This window comes from Labrus mixtus, chromosome 2 (genome assembly GCF_963584025.1).
Source record: "Labrus mixtus chromosome 2, fLabMix1.1, whole genome shotgun sequence".
Classification (NCBI taxonomy): domain Eukaryota; kingdom Metazoa; phylum Chordata; class Actinopteri; order Labriformes; family Labridae; genus Labrus; species Labrus mixtus.
The window spans coordinates 19,496,642-19,515,712 of NC_083613.1; the positions used below are offsets into that span (position 1 = coordinate 19,496,642).

Here is a 19,071-nt window from a genome sequence, read left to right on the forward strand (position 1 = left end):
AGCAAAGATAATTGGAAGGTCGTTTTAAAATATTTTGATTTTGATTTATTATACATCCCTGAGCAATAACCACGCCATGTGCCAATGCCCACAAAGTAAAGGATTTTACTCCATCTTGTGGTTCAGAGAAGAACTTCCAGTTTAGTCAAGGTGGCAGAAATAACAGTCGAAAAGGACATGATGTGAAATGGCCATATGACAAGGTGTCAGTGGTCTTATTGTAAGTGTGGCCAGACAGTCTGTCTTATTGTCTTATAGTCTGCTTGCACATGGTTTTGTGAGGATGATCTGCATCCTGGTGGTGTGAGGCAGCAAAGTGTGTCCTTACTTTATAAGGTTTTATGTATTTCTACATCCCCTCATACTGTGCCAGCTGCCAACAAATGAAGAATGTTGCATGATAGAAAGAGAAGTGTTCAAACACACAGGAAGCATTCATTCAGGGACTGTTTTAGAGAAGAGGTTACGAACAATGAGCCACACCAGTTCACCTGAACAAAACTTTATGACTTTGTGTCAAAACACAAAAAAATAAAATGACACTGAAATTGAAAACTCATTTCATCTTTAAAAAAAAAAAACCCCAAAAAAACAAGCTGAGCCTTGAGCTGATGGAAATAAAAGCTGCAGATAGCTAACTTGTAGATTCCATTGAAAACCTGCTTTTAAAAATGAATCATATCAATAAAGTTGGAAGTAATGTATTACAGATAGCTATGTTAATATGAAAAGGAAATATTACATTAGAAATGCATGTGATTGGATGCTGTGAGCTCAGATATTTTTTTAACCTTCCGTTGAAAACAAAAGCACAACAATTAAAAGCAGCTTGAGATGATGTTTTAAAAAGTACAAACTGACAGTTTCTGGGAATGGGAGCCGTTACTCCCCATCAACTTCACCCTCATCACCTTCCTTGTTGTCCTGTGCGACATTTTTGTCATTTGTGTTTTCCTCCTTGCCTTTCTTCTCCTCTTTGTCCTTCTCCTCTGTATCACGTTTCTCTTTTTCTTCAGCTGTATCGGTTTCTGTTTTTGCTGTGGTCACATCAGGCTTCGGCGTGTCCTCCTTTACGACTTCTTGAACATTGTACTTTCTATACAGCGTATAGTCTTTTACCACACTGATGCAACACACCGCCCTGATGACCTCCACAATGATTGTCAGTTCTGGGTTGGTCAGATCAACTTTATTCTTTGGGTTCAGCTTCCCGACTAGACCTGGAAAACATAAAAAGGAAGAATCGGTTTTGTTAGTTCACTCCTCTCTCCCTCCCAGTCGTCCTCCCACACTCATCTGAAAAAAATCTTATAATATCAAATAGATCAACAAAAAAAAAATAAAGGACAAAATGATTACCTGCAACAGATTTGATGATCTCATCTCGCTTGTTGTGACTGCTGTTTCGGGCCTTGAAGGCGATCTGGTAGGTAGCACAGTTTGGGGTTTTGAACCAAGGCTCCAGGTAAGTGCCCAGGTACTTGACTATGTCCTCCTGGAAGGCCTTACAGGTCCCCGTTACCTGGATGAGAAAAAGAAAACGAGGGCTAGAGGTTGCAGATGACAGCATCCGACTAAAACGACTTTAGTCATGATATATACTGAAATAAAAACCTGAAGTTATCAAAAACTGCTCAATGCAATAAACGCAAGAGAACAATTGATGTGAAAACTTGGCCTCACGTATCATTTTTAAAACCACTTCCTCGTGTGTAATAAGCACAAGCACTTATTAAATTTCAGTCCTGTAAAAAGATTATTCTGAATGTTGTGATTTAGCTTCTCACCGGTAGCATACGCAGGATCACGCGTGACTTTTTCTTCTTGGTGGAGTGGAGATCCGACAAGATGTGATGAACCAGTTTGTCAGATTCTTAAATGAAATGAGAAGAAGAAAAAAAAAACAACATTCTGTCAAAAGTGAAGTTCACAAATGAATCCCATGAATTATTTTGTCAGTAAAAGGTCTCACCCAGATTTAGAGTTCTGATGAAGATCACATTGTTTGCTCCACTTTCAAAGGCCTGGAAGCGCCTCTTCTTTTTGGCGCCGGATGATTTCAGCTGTGCAACTTCCTTCTTCAGCGCCTCGGTAACATCTTCCTCCTCGGCATCCTCTTCTTGACTGCTACTCTCGTTGTCGTCTTCAAACTATGACCACAAGATTGACACATTATTGATATGTTAACATGACAAAACATCATGTCGGTAAAACAGTAAAAACTAGGACTGAATATGTTCAAATCAGCTATGTGTTATTGCAATTCTTCAGTATTGTTGTAACAATAAGTTTGATAATAAACCAACAAACATCGAAGCTTTTATTTTTCCCTCTTACTTACAGTTTATCTGTTTTTTGCTGATAAGCAAATTTTACACAGTAATCATCAATCTAAGGATGCCGAGCTGGAAATTAAGCAAAATTATGTAAATGTAAGGCCTGTGTTTGCAGCGCTCTCTGAAAGGTTAAAAATATAAACGCTCATATGGCATCTACACATTCAGTTGTTTTATCTTGTTGCTTCCGAATAGTTTTATTCTCAGTGTAATTACTGGGCATGTTCTCATCACAACGAGAACATCGAAGACAATGAACTCACGATCAAGATAAACAAGCAATTCCTGAATGTGTTTACATTTCAGTTTACACACAAACTGTGGAACCCCAAAGATTTTAAAAAAATCATTTTTAAGCTGAAGCTGAAAGATCATTTAAACTATAAACAGGGCTAAGGTAAACACAAATCTGACAACTAACTAAGATGGTCACAATCTAGTTGTTCCTTAAACCATGGTTACATCCATCAAAGAAGCAATAGTGACGTTTGCATGAGAGTTTGCATGAGAAACCATGTTTAGGTCTATTTTCAAGGAATGCATAGTTGATTATTTTTACTTGACTGCCTTCATGCTGCACACAAAACCAAAGAGCAATTTGAAAATAACAAAATATGAACCTTCCCCTTTTCCCACTGCTTGAACAGTGAGCAGTTCCCAAGTGTTTACTTCCACAGAAACAGGACCAAATGAACACCTGCCATTTAAATATCAAAGATTGTGGTCTTCTATATGAAACAGGATATATTAAAGTACTTCTGTACTCACCTTCTCAGGCCCATAGAGTTTGTCTGCGTACTCATTGAGCAGATTAAAGGCCTCCGCGGTGCACTTCCTCTCGTTCATGTTACATGTGATGAGAATCCCCTCCATGCCGACCTCCAGGAAGGAGCCTTTCCACCTCTTGTTGGGCTGACCGCCCCCGTACCGCTTCTTGCTCCGCTTTCTCGACTCGTTTGCCACGGCCGACATGCTAGCAGACAAGGTTTCTGTAGAATTAAAACCTTATATTTAAGCTATACAGCTGCGGGCTGCCTTGTTAATCACAGTATTCTCTCCGGTTATATTAGTCGATATCTTAACTACTGAGACTAACCAACGCGTGAAAGCTTTGAAGCTGCAACGACTGGAGCAGTAATCATGTAAAGTTTACTAAATGTAACAGCAGTCAGTGGTCTCAACGTGAGGTTTAGATCTAAACTGGAGCTGTTTTCAATGGACGAGCTCTCATTCAGTCACAACATAGCACGTTTTTTGGTTTAGCTGTACGGTGTGCGAAGAGGTACAAAAACTAGTCTTCCGCATTCTCGCGAACCTTGCGCACTTTAAATGACTGTTTATCTAAATCGTGAAATTGAGAATGCAGGGCTTTCTCTTTTAAAGAGTACTTTTTTAACGCTTAAACAGAGAAGAAGAATATGACGTTTTTGCTAAAAAAAAAAAAAAAAAAAGAACAATTACAAAATTAAAAATAGTTTTAGTTAATTTATTAAACATTTCATTTGACATTCAAGGCACACATCCAAAATAACAATCTTACTGTACTGTTTTCACCATGTTAGGCTATGTAATTCCACTGTCTATATAGTAGTAAATATTTATTTCGGTCCATGACCACAAAGCATAGAACATACACCAACAATAATAATAATAATAAAAAAAACAATGGCCGAACAGGTGTAGGATGATGCCGAAGCTTATTATGCCCACCCTTTGAACATTTCATTTATACAGTATATCAAAACAAGAATAGCTGCGAAAAAAGAAACAAAGTCACCTGATTTCACAAAACAGTTGTCAGTTAACCAAATCAAAACAATAAAAGGAAATAAATGAAAAGCTTCCATAAATGATTAATTATAGTCAGACTATAGTTATGAACATTATCATAATGATGTTTTCTATTTTTTATATCCATTCATGCTTGTTGCACCTTTCATTGAGGTATGACTAACTGTATTGAACATCCTCACATTCAAATGTGTTCAATATCTGATGTAAAATAGATAAAATCAATTAATCAGAGGTAGTTTAACTTCATTAAAAGCCAATAAACATTTGAAGATGGAATCAATAGATTCAATTAAGCATTCTTTATGTCGATAAAATAACAGTTTCTGTTCATGTACTTCTGTTTTCAGTTCATAGTCAAAGATCATGCTCTCTACAAAACATTTAGAGGTGAAACAAGTTTAAAAAATGGTTAAATAGTGCATTGATCACTTTGTACGGTTTATTCAACCAAGGTAGAACATAGACATTCAGTTCAATAGCTCTTTCTTATCATTGACCTTTGAGGTCGACCACAGCTCAGTGTCGAGTTCATTTGACAGAGTGAGACAGAGGACCTGGAAGCAGCAGGGGACACTGAGCTGCTCTTCATCAGAGCTGATTCCCACTTAAAGAACTCACATCCCTTCTGGATGCTGCCTCCGCTGCCTGACCGGCGGACCGGACAGCAATAAAACCCTCGACCCTGGTTTGGACCTCCATTTGATACAACTTGACGTTTTGCACGACGCCCGCACGCACAAAGAGGGGAAGTGATTTTTTGTCTTTCTTTTAATGGACCAGTAATTGAGGACTGATTGGCACGTGAGGAAAGTGTGTTCGTAGACAAAGAAGAGAGGACATTCTTGGAAGTGGAGAAGGAGCCATACATGGAGGAAGAGGAACGTTTTTCTAGGTCAGTGTAGATATTAAAAGAAGACTTGGGGGTTACTTTGTGTTTCGCAGGTTTGGTGATGACTGGTTTGGGTTTGGCAAAGGAAGTATAAGGGGTGGAGGTCTTTTCTGGGATACAGGGTTTATGCCTGAAAGGAAAGGGTGTGTTTGTTTTTGAGTTTGTATTGGTTGCGTTTGACTTTTCTTGTAAATGCAAAGAGGTTTGAAGTCCTGTTTTGTGCTTGTTTGATTTGGAGTCCGGAGGTTTTGGCACAACAAACTCAAAATTGGATTCTGAGATTGTTGAATTCTGCCTGATTCCGTTTAAGCGATTGGAAACAGTAATGTTGGATCTGATATCTGCCGCTGAATGTGTGTTATCAGGCTCTTCTTCAAAGACATGATTTTCGCAGTCAAAACCTGACACATACTCAGTATCAAAAGCCTCATCTGTTTCATTAATAAATTCAACATCACCCTCCAAAACCACATCATCATATGAACCACATCTGTCCTCCGTTTCCACAAAAAGTTCTGCGCCTTCCTCTTCTTCCCAAGCACCAACTGCTGCTGCTGTGCTTGACTGCTGGTTTGTCCGAGGCAGATTTGTAAGGCAGCCCATAGTAGTCGAGCACAGAACAAGGCTGATGTTGTTTTTGTTGTGTGGTGGATTTATCATAACCAAAGAAGAAATATCAGGGACAGCCTGTGCTGCGATAGACCTCCTGCTGCGTCCCCACACTGTCGTAGTCGTCTCATTCAGCAGTGTTTTGGGTGAGATCAGGCTTTGACGGACTGGACTTGTGTTCTCCTTCCCGTCTTTGTCTTTTGTAACTTTTTCTAAACCTTGTTTTACGTCACGTAATTTCTGGGGAATCTTACATGACGAGGGTTTGTTTGTGTTGTGCGTGTTTTCCTCTCTGCTGCTGTTCTCTTCTTTCTTGTTGTCTGCAGTTGTGTTCCCAAACAAAGGTTTGACCTTTAATTGGGTCTAGAAGAAGAAGAAGATGAGAGATTCAATCAGTGACTCATAAAATAGCATCCATTTTTTAATTTGTGATCTGCTTCAGTCCAGAGATATATATCTTTATTTATAAAATATTTATTCACACTTTTGAACAAATAAAGCTTGATGAAGACTTTCATGTAGTCATTATCCTGTGGTACTCAGAAGGGAGGCCAGGGATTTAGGAGTTGAGATTCCGTGTTGGACGGGCACTCACCTTCACCAGACTTCTGGTAATCTTCATCACACACCCATCCCTCATCATCCTCGCTGCCAACTGAGCTGTATTTCTGGAGTCATCCAAACCTGAGAAAATCAGTCAATTAAAACACATGGGTGTAGTCTTGTTTCTTTATTAAAAGTATTCTTTGTCAAAAGGACTTGTTTTTTCCTACCAGAGTGTTCTCTTCCTGAAAACTGTATTCCGAGATCCTGTAGTGCCCCATTAAGGCCTTTAGGTTTCCTATCATAAAACAGCTGAGACATACAAAAAAAGAGCGTTAATAAACAACATTGAAAGTGCTGGAGGTGCAGGGAATATTAAGTCATCAAATGTCATTAACAATAATTTCTTCAAGCTAAAGCCCCTATGATGACTTTTAAGCTGGCTATAAAATAGACTGAAATAAATACAGATACATCCTCATGAGCTACAAAAGCAAACCTGACCATTACCACAATAATTGACTTTTATTATAGTTGTTTGAAATGTAAAGAGACACTGCCAATAGGTAGTTTAATGGCAAGCCGCAGAAATACACCTTTATTTACAATTTCTATGGAAAAGATTCTTGGTGAGCCATACATCTGACAATTTAAAAAAGCTAGATGAAACTTTTCTTGAAAGACACAACTGAAAGATGTACAGGACAAAATCAGCAAAGAGACAAGAGATACCACTTTGTTCACAAGGAGTGAACTGAGTGGTAAACTGAAAAGTTCCTTACTGGAGCTTTAAACATTTGTCCTTGTTTCTTGCAATTAAAACTAATATCTTTTAATTTAAAATGGACTTTATGAACTTCACTAAGAGCTCTGGGGATTGAGTAGACTACAAACAAACAAGGAAGGAAGTTTCTGTATAACTAAACCATTTAAAAAATATTTGTTACAGCGATAAGCATGAAGTAAAAAAACAGAACATAAGATGTAAACAGGTGACTGAGCCTCTGCTTACTCTGTAGGTGCTTCTCAGGTCGATCCAGCTGTTGAGCATGTCAGGTTTGTAGAGCTGCTTACGTTTACACTCGTACTGCAGACAAACTCCCAGATCCCAGTCTGATACAAAACACCAATGGAGGCAAGATAAAAAACAACAATGTGTTTATTTTATATTCTCTCCTTAATATTTCCAAATCCAACAAGGCAAAGCTTCTCTGCCCCGATAGCAAAACATTTTACAACACAAATGACAGTAGTTAGTTAGTTTATTTCTACTAATGTGTGTCAGAGGTAGAGACCTACTGTACCATCATGAGATTGTGATAACTGAAGGTAACAACACAAGGACAGCTGCCTTTTACCTGACCATGTGACAAAGGCACACAGTTTTTGAGAGGGTGAAGGTGCAGAGGATTTCTGTTGTCGGTCGGGAAAGACCACACCCTTCTCAAGTTTAAGATTTTGCAACCAGCGGCTAAATCGAGAGAGGCAGATCTGAAGGGGGATCCCCGCTTCGACTTGCATCTGTGAGACAAAGAAATGTAGTTGTCAGATATTATGAATGGAGGACACAGCACCAGCGAGTCCCCTTGTATGCTTGTATTCGTGTATAAAATGGCTCTACACAGATACCTGAGTGATCCCAGTAAGCTCAGTGCAGAACTCGGACAGAAAGGGGTGTTCTTGCGGTTGAACATACGTATGAAACTCAGACTCGACCTCCCCGGTGGACGTGTTCAACAGAACAGCAGGAAACTCAACTGTTCAGTAGAAAGTAAGGAATGAGAGAAAGACGTGAGTTATAAAAGTGAACAATTACAAACAATACAGACATAACATATGCAGGGTTACTTACTTATTTCCTGCCCATAGTTGTTTTTCTCTCTCCAGCAAGTTGACTCAAAATCAATAACAATCAGGTAGGAAAATGTTTGATCTGGAAAAATAAAAGAATACTATTTCTGATCACAAGGGCAACAGCGTAATACAGTTTTAAAATCAAACAAACAAGAACTATCTGTATGCATATTTATATTTATGCATATTTATGCTGTATTATCCCTGCACTCATGTTCACTTCATTTGTCTGTCTACTCGCCGTTATATTGTATAGTTTCTGCTCATAATATGTCTACACTCATGCACTTTAACTTATGTCAATACTGTCCATTTACAACTCTGTTTTTGCACATTTACATTCAATCTTCCACATTTAATCTTCCTATTTAAGACTAGTAATGCTTAGTGAAATCCTGGTTGTATATATTCACCTTCTTATTTTTGATATCTTTTAGTACTTATTTACTTTGTATTTAATATTATATTGTGTTTAGATTGCTAACATTGTGTTTTTTACTCATATTGTGTGTTTGGATAACCTGCTGCTGTAACGCCACAATTTCCCAGTTTGGGATCAATAAAGTAATTCTAGTCTATTGTATATTATCAATTTAAATCATCAGACTTACTTGTTACAGTCGATTTCCTGGATCCACAAGAGGACTGGCTCCGCTGCCTCAATAATCCCAGTTCTCTGTGGAGAAGGGGAATTTAAAATGAGGTTAAATATAAGCGATACAACAACAAACCTGATGTACAGATTCACAAAGGAGCATCAAACTGGGACACATAATATTTGTATTCACACAAATGTTCAGGTTTTCTTTTTAATCAACATTCAAGTCAAAAACAGATCTATTAACTTTCTTGTTATTGCAGAATTCAAAACTACGTCAATGATTCGTTGTTTGTCTTTGTTATTTGTTTTTGTTTAGCTGTGTCAGTAAATCGTCTACTTACTTGGCTAGTTTCTTTGTAGACATCTCGTTATATGAACCCAGGAATCCAACTTTACAAAAGGATTGGAACAATTAAATGCTTTTGCCAATAAAAAATAGGAAGAAACACCGCGCTGTTTTTAAAAAAAATCTTCATCCATCCGTCCGTCTGGGATTGATTGTTTCGTGCTGCAAGTCAAATAAATTGACCGCAGAAACATCGATCCCAGCTAAATCGGTAAAGTTAACTTAACAATCTGCACTTCCGGTATTTCCTCGTTTATTTTCGAAACAAAAGACCTAAATAGTGGCTTTAACAATCAGACCATATTCAACCCAGGATGAATAACATATATACAAACACACAAGATTAACATTAGTTTAATTTTACAATTAATTACTTTAGTATGTATGCAATTCAAGCGACATACATTGAATGTGAGTCAATACTAAGATCTCTTCAACACTTAACTTGAAAAGGTACAAACCGGATGTACGTATCGTACTGTAAATATTAGATCACTACACACTCTTGTACAGTAGGTGGCGGTATGTACCTCTAAGCTGTTTGCGATACCCCCCCAAAAAAACACGCGAAGAAGACGAAGCAGTGCCGTACCGTGAGTTAGCCATGTGTTTGTAGCCTCTTCAAGGGAGAGATAAGCATGACTCTGGAACAAGCAGGACCAATAACATCTGGTATTTATCCATTTTGTAGTTCTTACTGTTCTCACACGTACACTTAATGTATTCGTTCTTCTAAATTTTGATTGTCAAATAATTTCAAAAGGTGTAATATCAAACTAACATAAAGTCTGAATGGAGATTTTACCTCTTAACCAGCTCAGTTTCTTAAAATCACTTTCTGACTCTGCAGAATTAAAGCAAACATCATCAAAATATTACTTCAAAGCCGACATATATTCTCATCACTAACTTAAACCTTACGTATGTATAAAACATGGACTGTAAATATAATAAACCTGTGTGTGTTTATACCCACGTTATGAGTATTAACTAAACTTCATGTGAAATGCTTTTAGGAATGACAACATGTGACGTAGTTGTAGTATTATTCAGACTAAAATGAAACCATCATTAATTCGTCATTAGGGATATATTGTCCTTAATGGAAGTATGAAACCCTTACCTCCAAATTCCTTCATCATTTTCTCTCTGTTTGTTGTGGCTTAGCACAAAGCTGCAAACTCAATAGAAAAATGTCTCAGTCATTGCTTTTATTTCAAGAAATATCTGATCAAAGAGAAAGAATACAACACTTACATTATTAAGCTTTTCATTTTTTGATTGTCAGTTTTAGAAAACGATTTAGTTTCAATAGTCATCACTTATTTGCTGAACGCCAGGCTTTCCTTTGGACGTTTGACATTGTTTGACAGACATTTGTCATTATTCATATCTTATTATTATTATTATTATTATTTATTTTTATCTCCTCGTAGTAGAACAATCAGCCTGAATATGGAGCCTTCCTCATCATCAGAAACATGCAACAGTCAGAAAAGAAAGAACGTTGACCTCACAGCACATGAGAAGGCCAAGAGATTAAAAAGTGTGCAGGACGGTGAGGAGCTGCTGGAGTGTGAAAGTTCCTCCCGCCCACCGAGGATCTCTGTGCTGCCCGACCACCTTCAACAACCAATTACAGCGAACGAGCTGACGGAGCTGCTGCATTACGCCGCTCTGGGGAGAACAGGTGGCATTAAACAACCCAGGTAATGACTATGGAAGTAAGATCTCATCAGCTCTCATCAAATAAGTCTATGTAATATAAGTTATGTCTGTCCCCCATGCTCTAACAATAATCTAAGTGATCTATTTGAAGTCTTATGTCTTCTCCCTCTGTGTCTCACATAGTTGGTGCCGCCTCCTTCATCAGAGGAGGATTAAAGCTATAAATGTGGTCATAGTGGAGGGTCTGACCCAGAGCCACTTTTACCAGCACTACCTTCCTCTGAAACACCTCCGGAAAAACTACTCCACTGTAAGTTAAGAGTGGAAATGGAAGAAGTGATATTCACAGTGTCATTGTTTTTGGTTAACACTAGTCTCTGTTTTATATCTGGTTAGAGGGTCACCTTCACTCCATCGTCTGCCAACCTGGCATCGGCAATCTTCAGCAATAAACTTCCTGAATCAGATGTTCTAACCCTTAACCAAAGACACAATGGAAGCAGTTTAAACAGTGGATTGCACAGAGGTGAGAGCGCCATGCTAATATGTTCCTACCATGTGTGTAGAACTTATGAATCTATATGAATAGATTGTCTGTAACACATCAGACTAATGTCTTCACCCTTCTCTAATTTGTAAAGGTAGTATGAGTATTGTCTGAACGTATGTAGAAGATAAAAAAATAAACACATGACTAACATCATTTGACTCGTCATAACAAGCGCAACAGTTTTAATTGTTTTTATCTTCCTACTCATTTAATTCTTATCTCTAAAACCTTGCAATGGGTTTTAATTGTGTTTCTAAGCTAAATGTCTTCTCTAATCTTATCTTTAGTTTTGTGTTTTCTCCCTGTGTTTTGCTTTTTTTTTTCCTCAAATGTGTGTGTATTATTTTGCTCTTCTGCAGCACTGAGGAATCACCCAGTAATCACTAAGTTTGGGACACAGAGGAAAGGATTAACAGCGTATGTTCTCCCTCAGGAGGAGATGATCAGACGTCATTTCCCTGTCAAAGGTGAGTCTCTCTGATTTTGTTTTCACACACTGGCAACACGACTGAAAATCTCTAAACTGGCCGCCCCTGAAATCTGGCAATGTCAAAGTGAAAATAATCCATCACACTCGTTTTACACATGCAGCTTATCCTGAAATATTCAGAAATATATTAATGAGTTTGTTTTTTGTTTTTTTTTAAACCTGTGTATACACAATTCAATTCAATTTTCAGGATTTCTTTGAAAGATGAATTGCTGCTTAATGCAGATGGAAGCTTTGTATACCATCAAACACTGTAATACATTTAGGGTCAGAGGTTTTGTCTTTGAGTTGGTCTGTGTAGTGTTACAGTTGGTTCACTCTCCATCTCTTCTTTTAACTCTTTTGTTTTTGTTCGTTTAACACAGGGATGCCGGGCTATGAGGAATTTGTGTGCACAGAAAGTGTTGACTGTGTGACTAAGAACAGCCCTCTTTATGGACTTGACTGTGAAATGGTGAGACAATCTCAACTTTATGTCTGATTATCTCATTTCATTGTAAAAAAAAATAATAATAATAATAACTTCAGTTTTAAATAATAGATATTTGGTCTTTTAACAAATCCATATGTCATAAAATATCAACAGACAGGGACTGTCTTTGTGAGATTTTCATTTGTAATCTATTTAAAATGAGTTAATAATACATTTTTTAGCAATGTAAGCAAAGTAACCAGATAATTATATTAGCACGGACGATTACAAAAACAGAATTAAGGATGATTTGACCAGAGAGGGCACTTGCTTGTTGTAATTTCTGCTAGTCACAGTTATTTGTTTTGTTCTCTTGTGTGAACATTTCAGTGTTGCTGTCTTGGCCAGAAGTAATCTGTGATTTCTTTTCCTCAATGGAAAGATTCCTAGCAATTTAAACGTTAATATAAACAAAATGAAAACATGAGAATTGTGTCATAAAAAACATCTACATTTGTAATATAACATTTTCTTCCCTGTTACCTGGCAGAATGAGCTCCATCACGTTATAGCACCTATATATCTATTATCACTTTTGTGTTCCAGATGTTAGAATTGCGTAATTAATTCCAGTGTTCCCGTCCTGGTTCCATCAGTTAATCGATGTGTTGTTGTGCTTCAGTGTCTGACAGAACAGGGAAATGAGCTGGCTCGAGTTTCTCTGGTGGATTCCGCAGGGAACTGTGTGCTTGATGAGCTGGTGAAACCTCAGAGACAAATCCTCAACTACCTCACCAAGTAAACACACACACACACACACACTCTCCCACAAACAAACACACACACACACACACACACACAGTAGCATAACCAACAACTGTGACAAGTGTTAAAATACACCTTTTGTTTCCTGTATGGCTCGGTGCCTTCTCAAAGGTTCTCTGGTATAACCGCAGCAATGTTGCGACCAATCAAAACCACTCTGAGGGATGTTCAAGCCAAACTCAGGACGTTGTTGCCGAGTGACGCAGTCCTGGTGGGCCACTCACTAAACAATGACCTAATGGCTCTGAAAGTGAGTTACTGAAATATACTTTACTGTGAACCTGAGGGCAGCGGATGCTTTTATTAGTTTTTGTGTGTATTCAGAAAAAATGTGATGAATTTGTTGAAAGTCTTTCATGAACAGTTTTCACACACAAAGTGTTTGGGTCTTCCCTGTAGCTGATCCACCAGCATGTTATCGACACCTCGCTGATGTACAGGAGAGAGTTTGGACAGAAGTTCAAGCTCAAGGTGCTGGCTGAGACAGTTCTGAAGTGAGTTGTGTGTCTGTCTCTGTTGTGTCTCTGTAGTGTCTCTGTTGTGTCTCTGTTGTGTCTCTGTAGTGTCTCTGTTGTGTCTCTGTTGTGTCTCTGTTGTGTCTCTGTGTCTCTGTTGTGTCTCTGTAGTGTCTCTGTTGTGTCTCTGTTGTGTCTCTGTATTGTGTCTCTGTTGTGTCTCTGTGTCTCTGTTGTGTCTCTGTGTCTCTCTCAGCCAACATGGCTTAAACTGATTTTGTTCTGCCTGTGTATCAGGAGGCATATACAGACTGAAGAGAAGAAGGGTCATAATCCCATTGAGGATGCTGTGGCAGCCCTGGAGCTGGCCCAGTACTTTATTAGAACAGGACCTCTTCAGGTAACACATCGCTCTGTATCACACACTCACACACACTCACACACACTCACACACACTCAAACACGCAGAGTTAATATGACAAAGTATTTGTTCTCTCACTGTCAGGTTGTAGAACTTCATTTGGAGGAGCTGTGGGGATACACGATTGATGAGGACTCACCTGACTGCGCTCCTGCCCCTACACCAAGTCTCAGGTAATACACACTGAGCCCAGATAGACCAAAGATTCAATTAAAAATGAAACTGTTTTGGAACTTTGTAGAAGATGACTCGGCGTAAATTGGTCCTTTTCAGCTCAAATCTGGCTCACTGACTACATCACCTGTGTTTGAGTATAACCTAAGCTTTCAGCTAAGTTAGAGGGAAACTATCAGCTGGTTAGGATCTCTTTATGTAACAGCTGTGTGCGTATTACAAAAGCCTTAAAGGTATAATAAGTAGGGTTTGTCAGTTGCTGTTTTTTTCCGGCTCAATGAGGGAATGGAAAGCATCGGGGGTTTAGCAAGCTCAGGGCTGATAAAGGAATGTATCGATTCAGAGTAGGGATGAACCAACAATTGTTTTTTCATCATTATCGCAATATAAGCATTTGCAAAAAACACATGTAAAAGTCTGATGAAAAGTTATTGTAAAAAAAAGCAATGCCTTCTCACTAAGCATGCAGAAACTTTACCTTCTGAATAGAGGCTTGGGTATAACATGCTCTTACTCTATTTTGATGCACTTAGATGAAGCTTAAGCTATCTTATCAGCTACCCTCACATTAATTGGTGCAAATTCAGTGGTGGGAAAAAAAGCTTTTTGGATTGAGGATGGACAAGTTGCAAACAGGTATTGTGTAAAACATGAAGAACAGCAGATACACATCAACAGTGGGTTATAGCTACTGTGCACTCTTCAGTTTTATGTTCAATCATCCAACTTCATTGTTTGTAGTTATCGTAAAAGAATCCAGCCCAATTACACATTTTATCGTGCCCCTCTGGTTTATGTGTTCAGCCACACTGACACCTGACCCGGGGCTACAACACTAGTGTCGAGCAGACAACATCTCACCCAGTCACACTGATGCAGATGTTTGTGTTTTAAGATGCTGTAGACAAGTGCATTGCAGGGAGATGCAAGTTACAACAAAGACATAGTTGTTGTTTTTTTCAGGGAAAAATATATAATATATACTTTATTTCTTGCACGTTTTAAATTTAGATCTTCATTCATTAGTTGAATCCAACATTATCTCATATTCTGCTGCTGGTGTATTTGACAGATTATCTGTCTTTATTTCTTATTCAGGTTTGCTGATATACTGCAGACCCTTGGCCGCTCCGTAACCTATTTAGGAAAGCGCTCTGACATCACCCTGGCTCTGTCCAATCAGCAGTGGCACAACTCTGACAAAGAGGTGAGACAATATAAGTCTACTACTTCCTGATTTTTCACTGATGGGACCTTTAATATAAGCTTGTTCTTGAATTAACAATCGTTTTGGTGCTTTTGTGTTCAACAATTCAACAATAAACAAACATGACAGAGAAAATAAAGATGACTATAATTGCCCTTTTTGTTTAATGAATCATGACTTTGTCACGGATGATATCATAGGTCAATGTTCATAGTGTTTTAATTCAAATCAGAGGTGACAGACTGCTGCATTAGTGCCCTTTTCACTCCCCCCTCCCCCCCTTCCCACTCACTACATGTCCTGTGCTGTTTCCTCTTCCATCTTAACACCTGTTTCTCCATCCTGTCTTTTTCAGGTTCTGGCCTCTTTCAGGAGAAAAACAAAGTGTGCATTCCTCTCAGTGCTTCAGTTTCCTTCAATCTTAGACCACCTGAAAGGATGCTTCCCGACACAGGAGCGCCAGCACCAGAAGGCGAGACAATCTTTCAGAACATTATGAATTTGAAGTGTCTTTGAGTGTTTTCTGAAATCATCAATAATGTGTGTGTTTGTCTTGCAGCTGTTTGCAAGTCTTCAAGAGATGTGCGTAGTCTATGCTGGCCCGTTCCCTGCAGGCATCTCTGAGAGGGAAGTGAGGCAGCTGTTGCGTTGCTGCGGACCTGTTCGGAAAATAAGAATGTTGAACACAGCGTTCAGGGTAGAGCTAATTTCCATGAGTCTTTTATTTGATTTTTTTTTTTTTTTTTTTTAAGAGAGATCTGTTTTCTGAGCTGTGTTTATTTTTATGATGATATCTGGTTTCCAGGTTCATGCAGAGGTGGAGTTTGAGCTGCTGGAGGGAGCTGTGTTGGCTTTAAAAACTCTGAATGGACTTCATACTCAAGGACAACCCATCAAGGTAACTCTTATCCCATTTTCCATTTCCTTCTGTGTTCCCCTTACATCACAGCTCTAGCTCTTCTTCTTTCTTAGGTCCAGAGGCCTGTTAATGAGTCAACGCTGGATTTGGATCTGACTCTTGATGTTCTGATGGAGGACAGCAGTCACATATATGCTGTGAAATTAAAGCCTAGAATGGCTGAGTGCATAACAGTTTCTGAAAAAGTCAATGGACACACGCTAGAAGCCGAATGTTCAGGTGTTACGACGGTGGACACTTTGCCTTCAGCTGAAGTCAACGGTCAAAGTTCGCAGCCTGCAAACACAAAATCTAAGCTGTGTGAGGAGATAATCAGCGAGACATTTAATCCCTTTGGCACCGTGGAGAGAGTTCTTCTGCCTGCCAAACCAGGAACATTTCTGAGACATGCAAACATAGGTGAGTAAAAAACATGAAAACATTTTCTTGTTCTGTCTTTCTGTAAAAGTTCATACAGAGTTTCTGTGTCTCTTGTTGACAGAGTTTGAGACTTCAGAAGGCAGACATGCAGCTCTCAGCGCCTCTGACGAGCTACTGAAGAGAGGCTACCTAGTTTGTCCATCGCTAACCCCGCCCCATCTATCCTCGTGGGTTGCCATGGCAACGACCTGTGCGGGTACAGACAACGAGGCAGACAAAGTCAAGGACATGACCCACATGCGCAACAGTCCTCAGGTAAAGAAGTGCTGACTTCAAAGGCACGAAGTCAAAGTCTTTCAGAGTAGATGTCACACTTCAGCACCAGTCTCTCAATCCAAATCACATCTGTCCCTTCAGCGCAGCGCCCCACTCCTCCCCACTCCTTCTTAAGTGTGCCTACAGAGTTCAGACGTTTCTACAACTGATCTCTATTTAGATATTTAGCCCAAAGTTGACTCTGTCCTTATTTTATACCAAAAAAGTCTTATATTCAGTTTGGAAAGTCTGTTGGTTCTCCTTGAGTTGTGTCAAATCTCCACCATTATGCCTCTTCTAAGAGCGTCCCTGAATGGGCAGGGCCCGTCTCTCTTCCCCTTCGGACAGGGAGGGAGTCACATGAATGAAACATGTTTGAGCCTCTGAGCGAAACATGAACAAGCTGAAGGAAGCGCCTGTGTATGAACTCAGAGCCAAAAACAACAAACCCAGAGGGAGTTTGACTTCATTGATATTTGCTATGTTAATGATTAAAGTGTCACATAGTATACCTTTTAAGATTGTTTTAAGGCTTACACACCATGACAGCCTCTGTTATAATTATTGTTTTCTGGTCATTTGTTTGTTTTTGTGAACAGCATATCAGGATTATCTCTAGGAAACATCTTCAAAGTTCTTCTCTTGGACAAGAATGAATTGAGCAGATTTTAGTGGGATGCATACACCGAATACACTAAATCAAAACAGTTTGGCCTTAATGTTGCACATCAAACAAAGCAAAGTGATGAGGATTGTTGGTACATTGGTAAAAAAAAAACTGTGCACACAAGGTAGAGTTATCAGTATGATTATTTGAGCACATTAGATTACAACTCTTGTATTATAACTCCTGTATTTATTATGTGCAGGACCAGGAAATGGATCTAATGATGGCCAGGTTGGACCGCCATCTAAAGAAGCTCTTCAGGTCTCTCTCAGACGGCACCTTGTCGGTTGTTGTGCTTCCTGGACACATTAGGTGAGACTTCTGACAGCATATAAGAAAAGCTGATAAAAAGTGAAACATTTCTAAACACTTCTCTTCTCTTTCCCAGTCTGCATGGCAGCCTTCCTGGTTTGTGTCTTATGGAGGTAAAGCGAGCGTCTTGAGAAGAACAACCCTCGATGGAGAAGATTTTATTCCTACACTTAAAATGTGTCTTTCAGTTCAGTGCTGTCTGAGCGTGTGTGTAACTTGAATCAAGTTAAATATTTGGAGATAAAAAATAAATCAAATAATAGAAGAAAAAGAATAGCCAGCCACAGATGAGCATCTCAAACAACAACATACATTGTCACACTAATTGATAAACACAATTGATCGGAAAAGGATGCAGTGGGTTACTCATTAATGACACGACCGACCATCTGCCAGTGTTTGCGATCATTCAGAGCTGAACAGAGACTGGAAAACAGCTGCCAATTTACAGGATAATTATACTTAAAATTAAAAAGGCAATTCATTCACATAAAATCGAGCTCATGAGCCAGCAAGGTCTCAGTGGAAGATGTAGACGAAGCATATGATGCTTTTCTGTAAATACCAACTGCTCTTTATGAAAAACCTTTGGACACAGTGGAAAATTATTTAAGAAAGTGAAGAGTTGGTTTGATTAGATTTGAGTAAATTAGCATTGAACTTATCCAAAAACTAAATGTATTATCTTCCGCAGCCGATCCAGTGACTCAACCATCATGATAAATTATGCAGAAATAACATTTATTGAGTAGTAACAGACAAACTTGTGTTGGAAATCACATATAAACAATATTACATGAAATATATTGAATCGTTTTCAATTTTATATATATCAAAGATTTTCTAAATCAACCGTCACAATGCAGTTTGTGATATTATGAATGACTCGGACTTGATTCCTTTTTTTCTTTTCTGAAAAAAGGGGGGGATGCTAAATTGGTTCTCTACTTCATCCTGCACCCTTTCCCAACTGAAATTATTTATAAAACAAGTTGTTACGGACAGTGCGCCGTAACTTTTTACATGTATAAATCGTTTTTTAATAAAATCCAGTGTTTCGCGGCCGATGGTGATGCTCGTTTGTGTACGTACGAGCGAGCAACAGGTTACTGGTGCAGTCCCCCTAACGGCCTGCTGTATCGCTACAAACGCAGTATTTTTGAAAGTTATATATAGCCCCTTTAAGATGTTCAAAATAAACAAAAATGAAATGAATAAATTACTTTCATAATAAAGATGTGTTTTTTTTACTAAATAGCTGTGTTTTATGTCTGCATGATTTACTTTTCAACCTCTGCTATTACTTGACAATTCACAATTACTC

General features: G+C 38.7%; 3 protein-coding genes across 3 annotated transcripts; 1 reads left to right on the forward strand and 2 right to left on the reverse strand.

Moving 5' to 3' along the window:
• Positions 1-486: 486 nt before the first annotated feature.
• Positions 487-3,607, reverse strand: thumpd1 (THUMP domain containing 1). The gene is made up of 5 exons (XM_061054801.1): positions 3,105-3,607; positions 1,973-2,150; positions 1,788-1,873; positions 1,360-1,522; positions 487-1,220 (listed from the first exon to the last, which is right to left on the reverse strand). Exons 1-5 carry the CDS (start codon positions 3,306-3,308, stop codon positions 883-885), a joined length of 969 nt encoding a protein of 322 aa, XP_060910784.1. The 5' UTR covers positions 3,309-3,607; the 3' UTR covers positions 487-882.
• Positions 3,608-4,544: 937 nt separating this feature from the next.
• On the reverse strand, positions 4,545-9,148 carry eri2 (ERI1 exoribonuclease family member 2). Its single transcript, XM_061054813.1, has 9 exons — positions 8,968-9,148; positions 8,637-8,701; positions 8,024-8,104; positions 7,801-7,928; positions 7,530-7,692; positions 7,184-7,284; positions 6,402-6,483; positions 6,224-6,312; positions 4,545-5,991 (listed from the first exon to the last, which is right to left on the reverse strand). Exons 1-9 carry the CDS (start codon positions 8,988-8,990, stop codon positions 4,603-4,605), a joined length of 2,121 nt encoding a protein of 706 aa, XP_060910796.1. The 5' UTR covers positions 8,991-9,148; the 3' UTR covers positions 4,545-4,602.
• A 395-nt stretch (positions 9,149-9,543) lies between these two features.
• LOC132987862 (RNA exonuclease 5-like) lies at positions 9,544-18,994 on the forward strand. The gene is given in 18 exon segments (XM_061054825.1): positions 9,544-9,644; positions 10,409-10,681; positions 10,824-10,950; positions 11,037-11,166; positions 11,550-11,657; positions 12,046-12,134; positions 12,775-12,890; positions 13,029-13,167; positions 13,317-13,411; positions 13,670-13,772; positions 13,878-13,966; positions 15,066-15,174; positions 15,530-15,871; positions 15,980-16,072; positions 16,147-16,492; positions 16,575-16,768; positions 17,638-17,747; positions 17,824-18,994. Coding segments are annotated over 17 exon segments (2,499 nt in total). The 5' UTR covers positions 9,544-9,644; positions 10,409-10,427; the 3' UTR covers positions 17,879-18,994.
• The last annotated feature ends 77 nt before the right edge of the window (positions 18,995-19,071 follow it).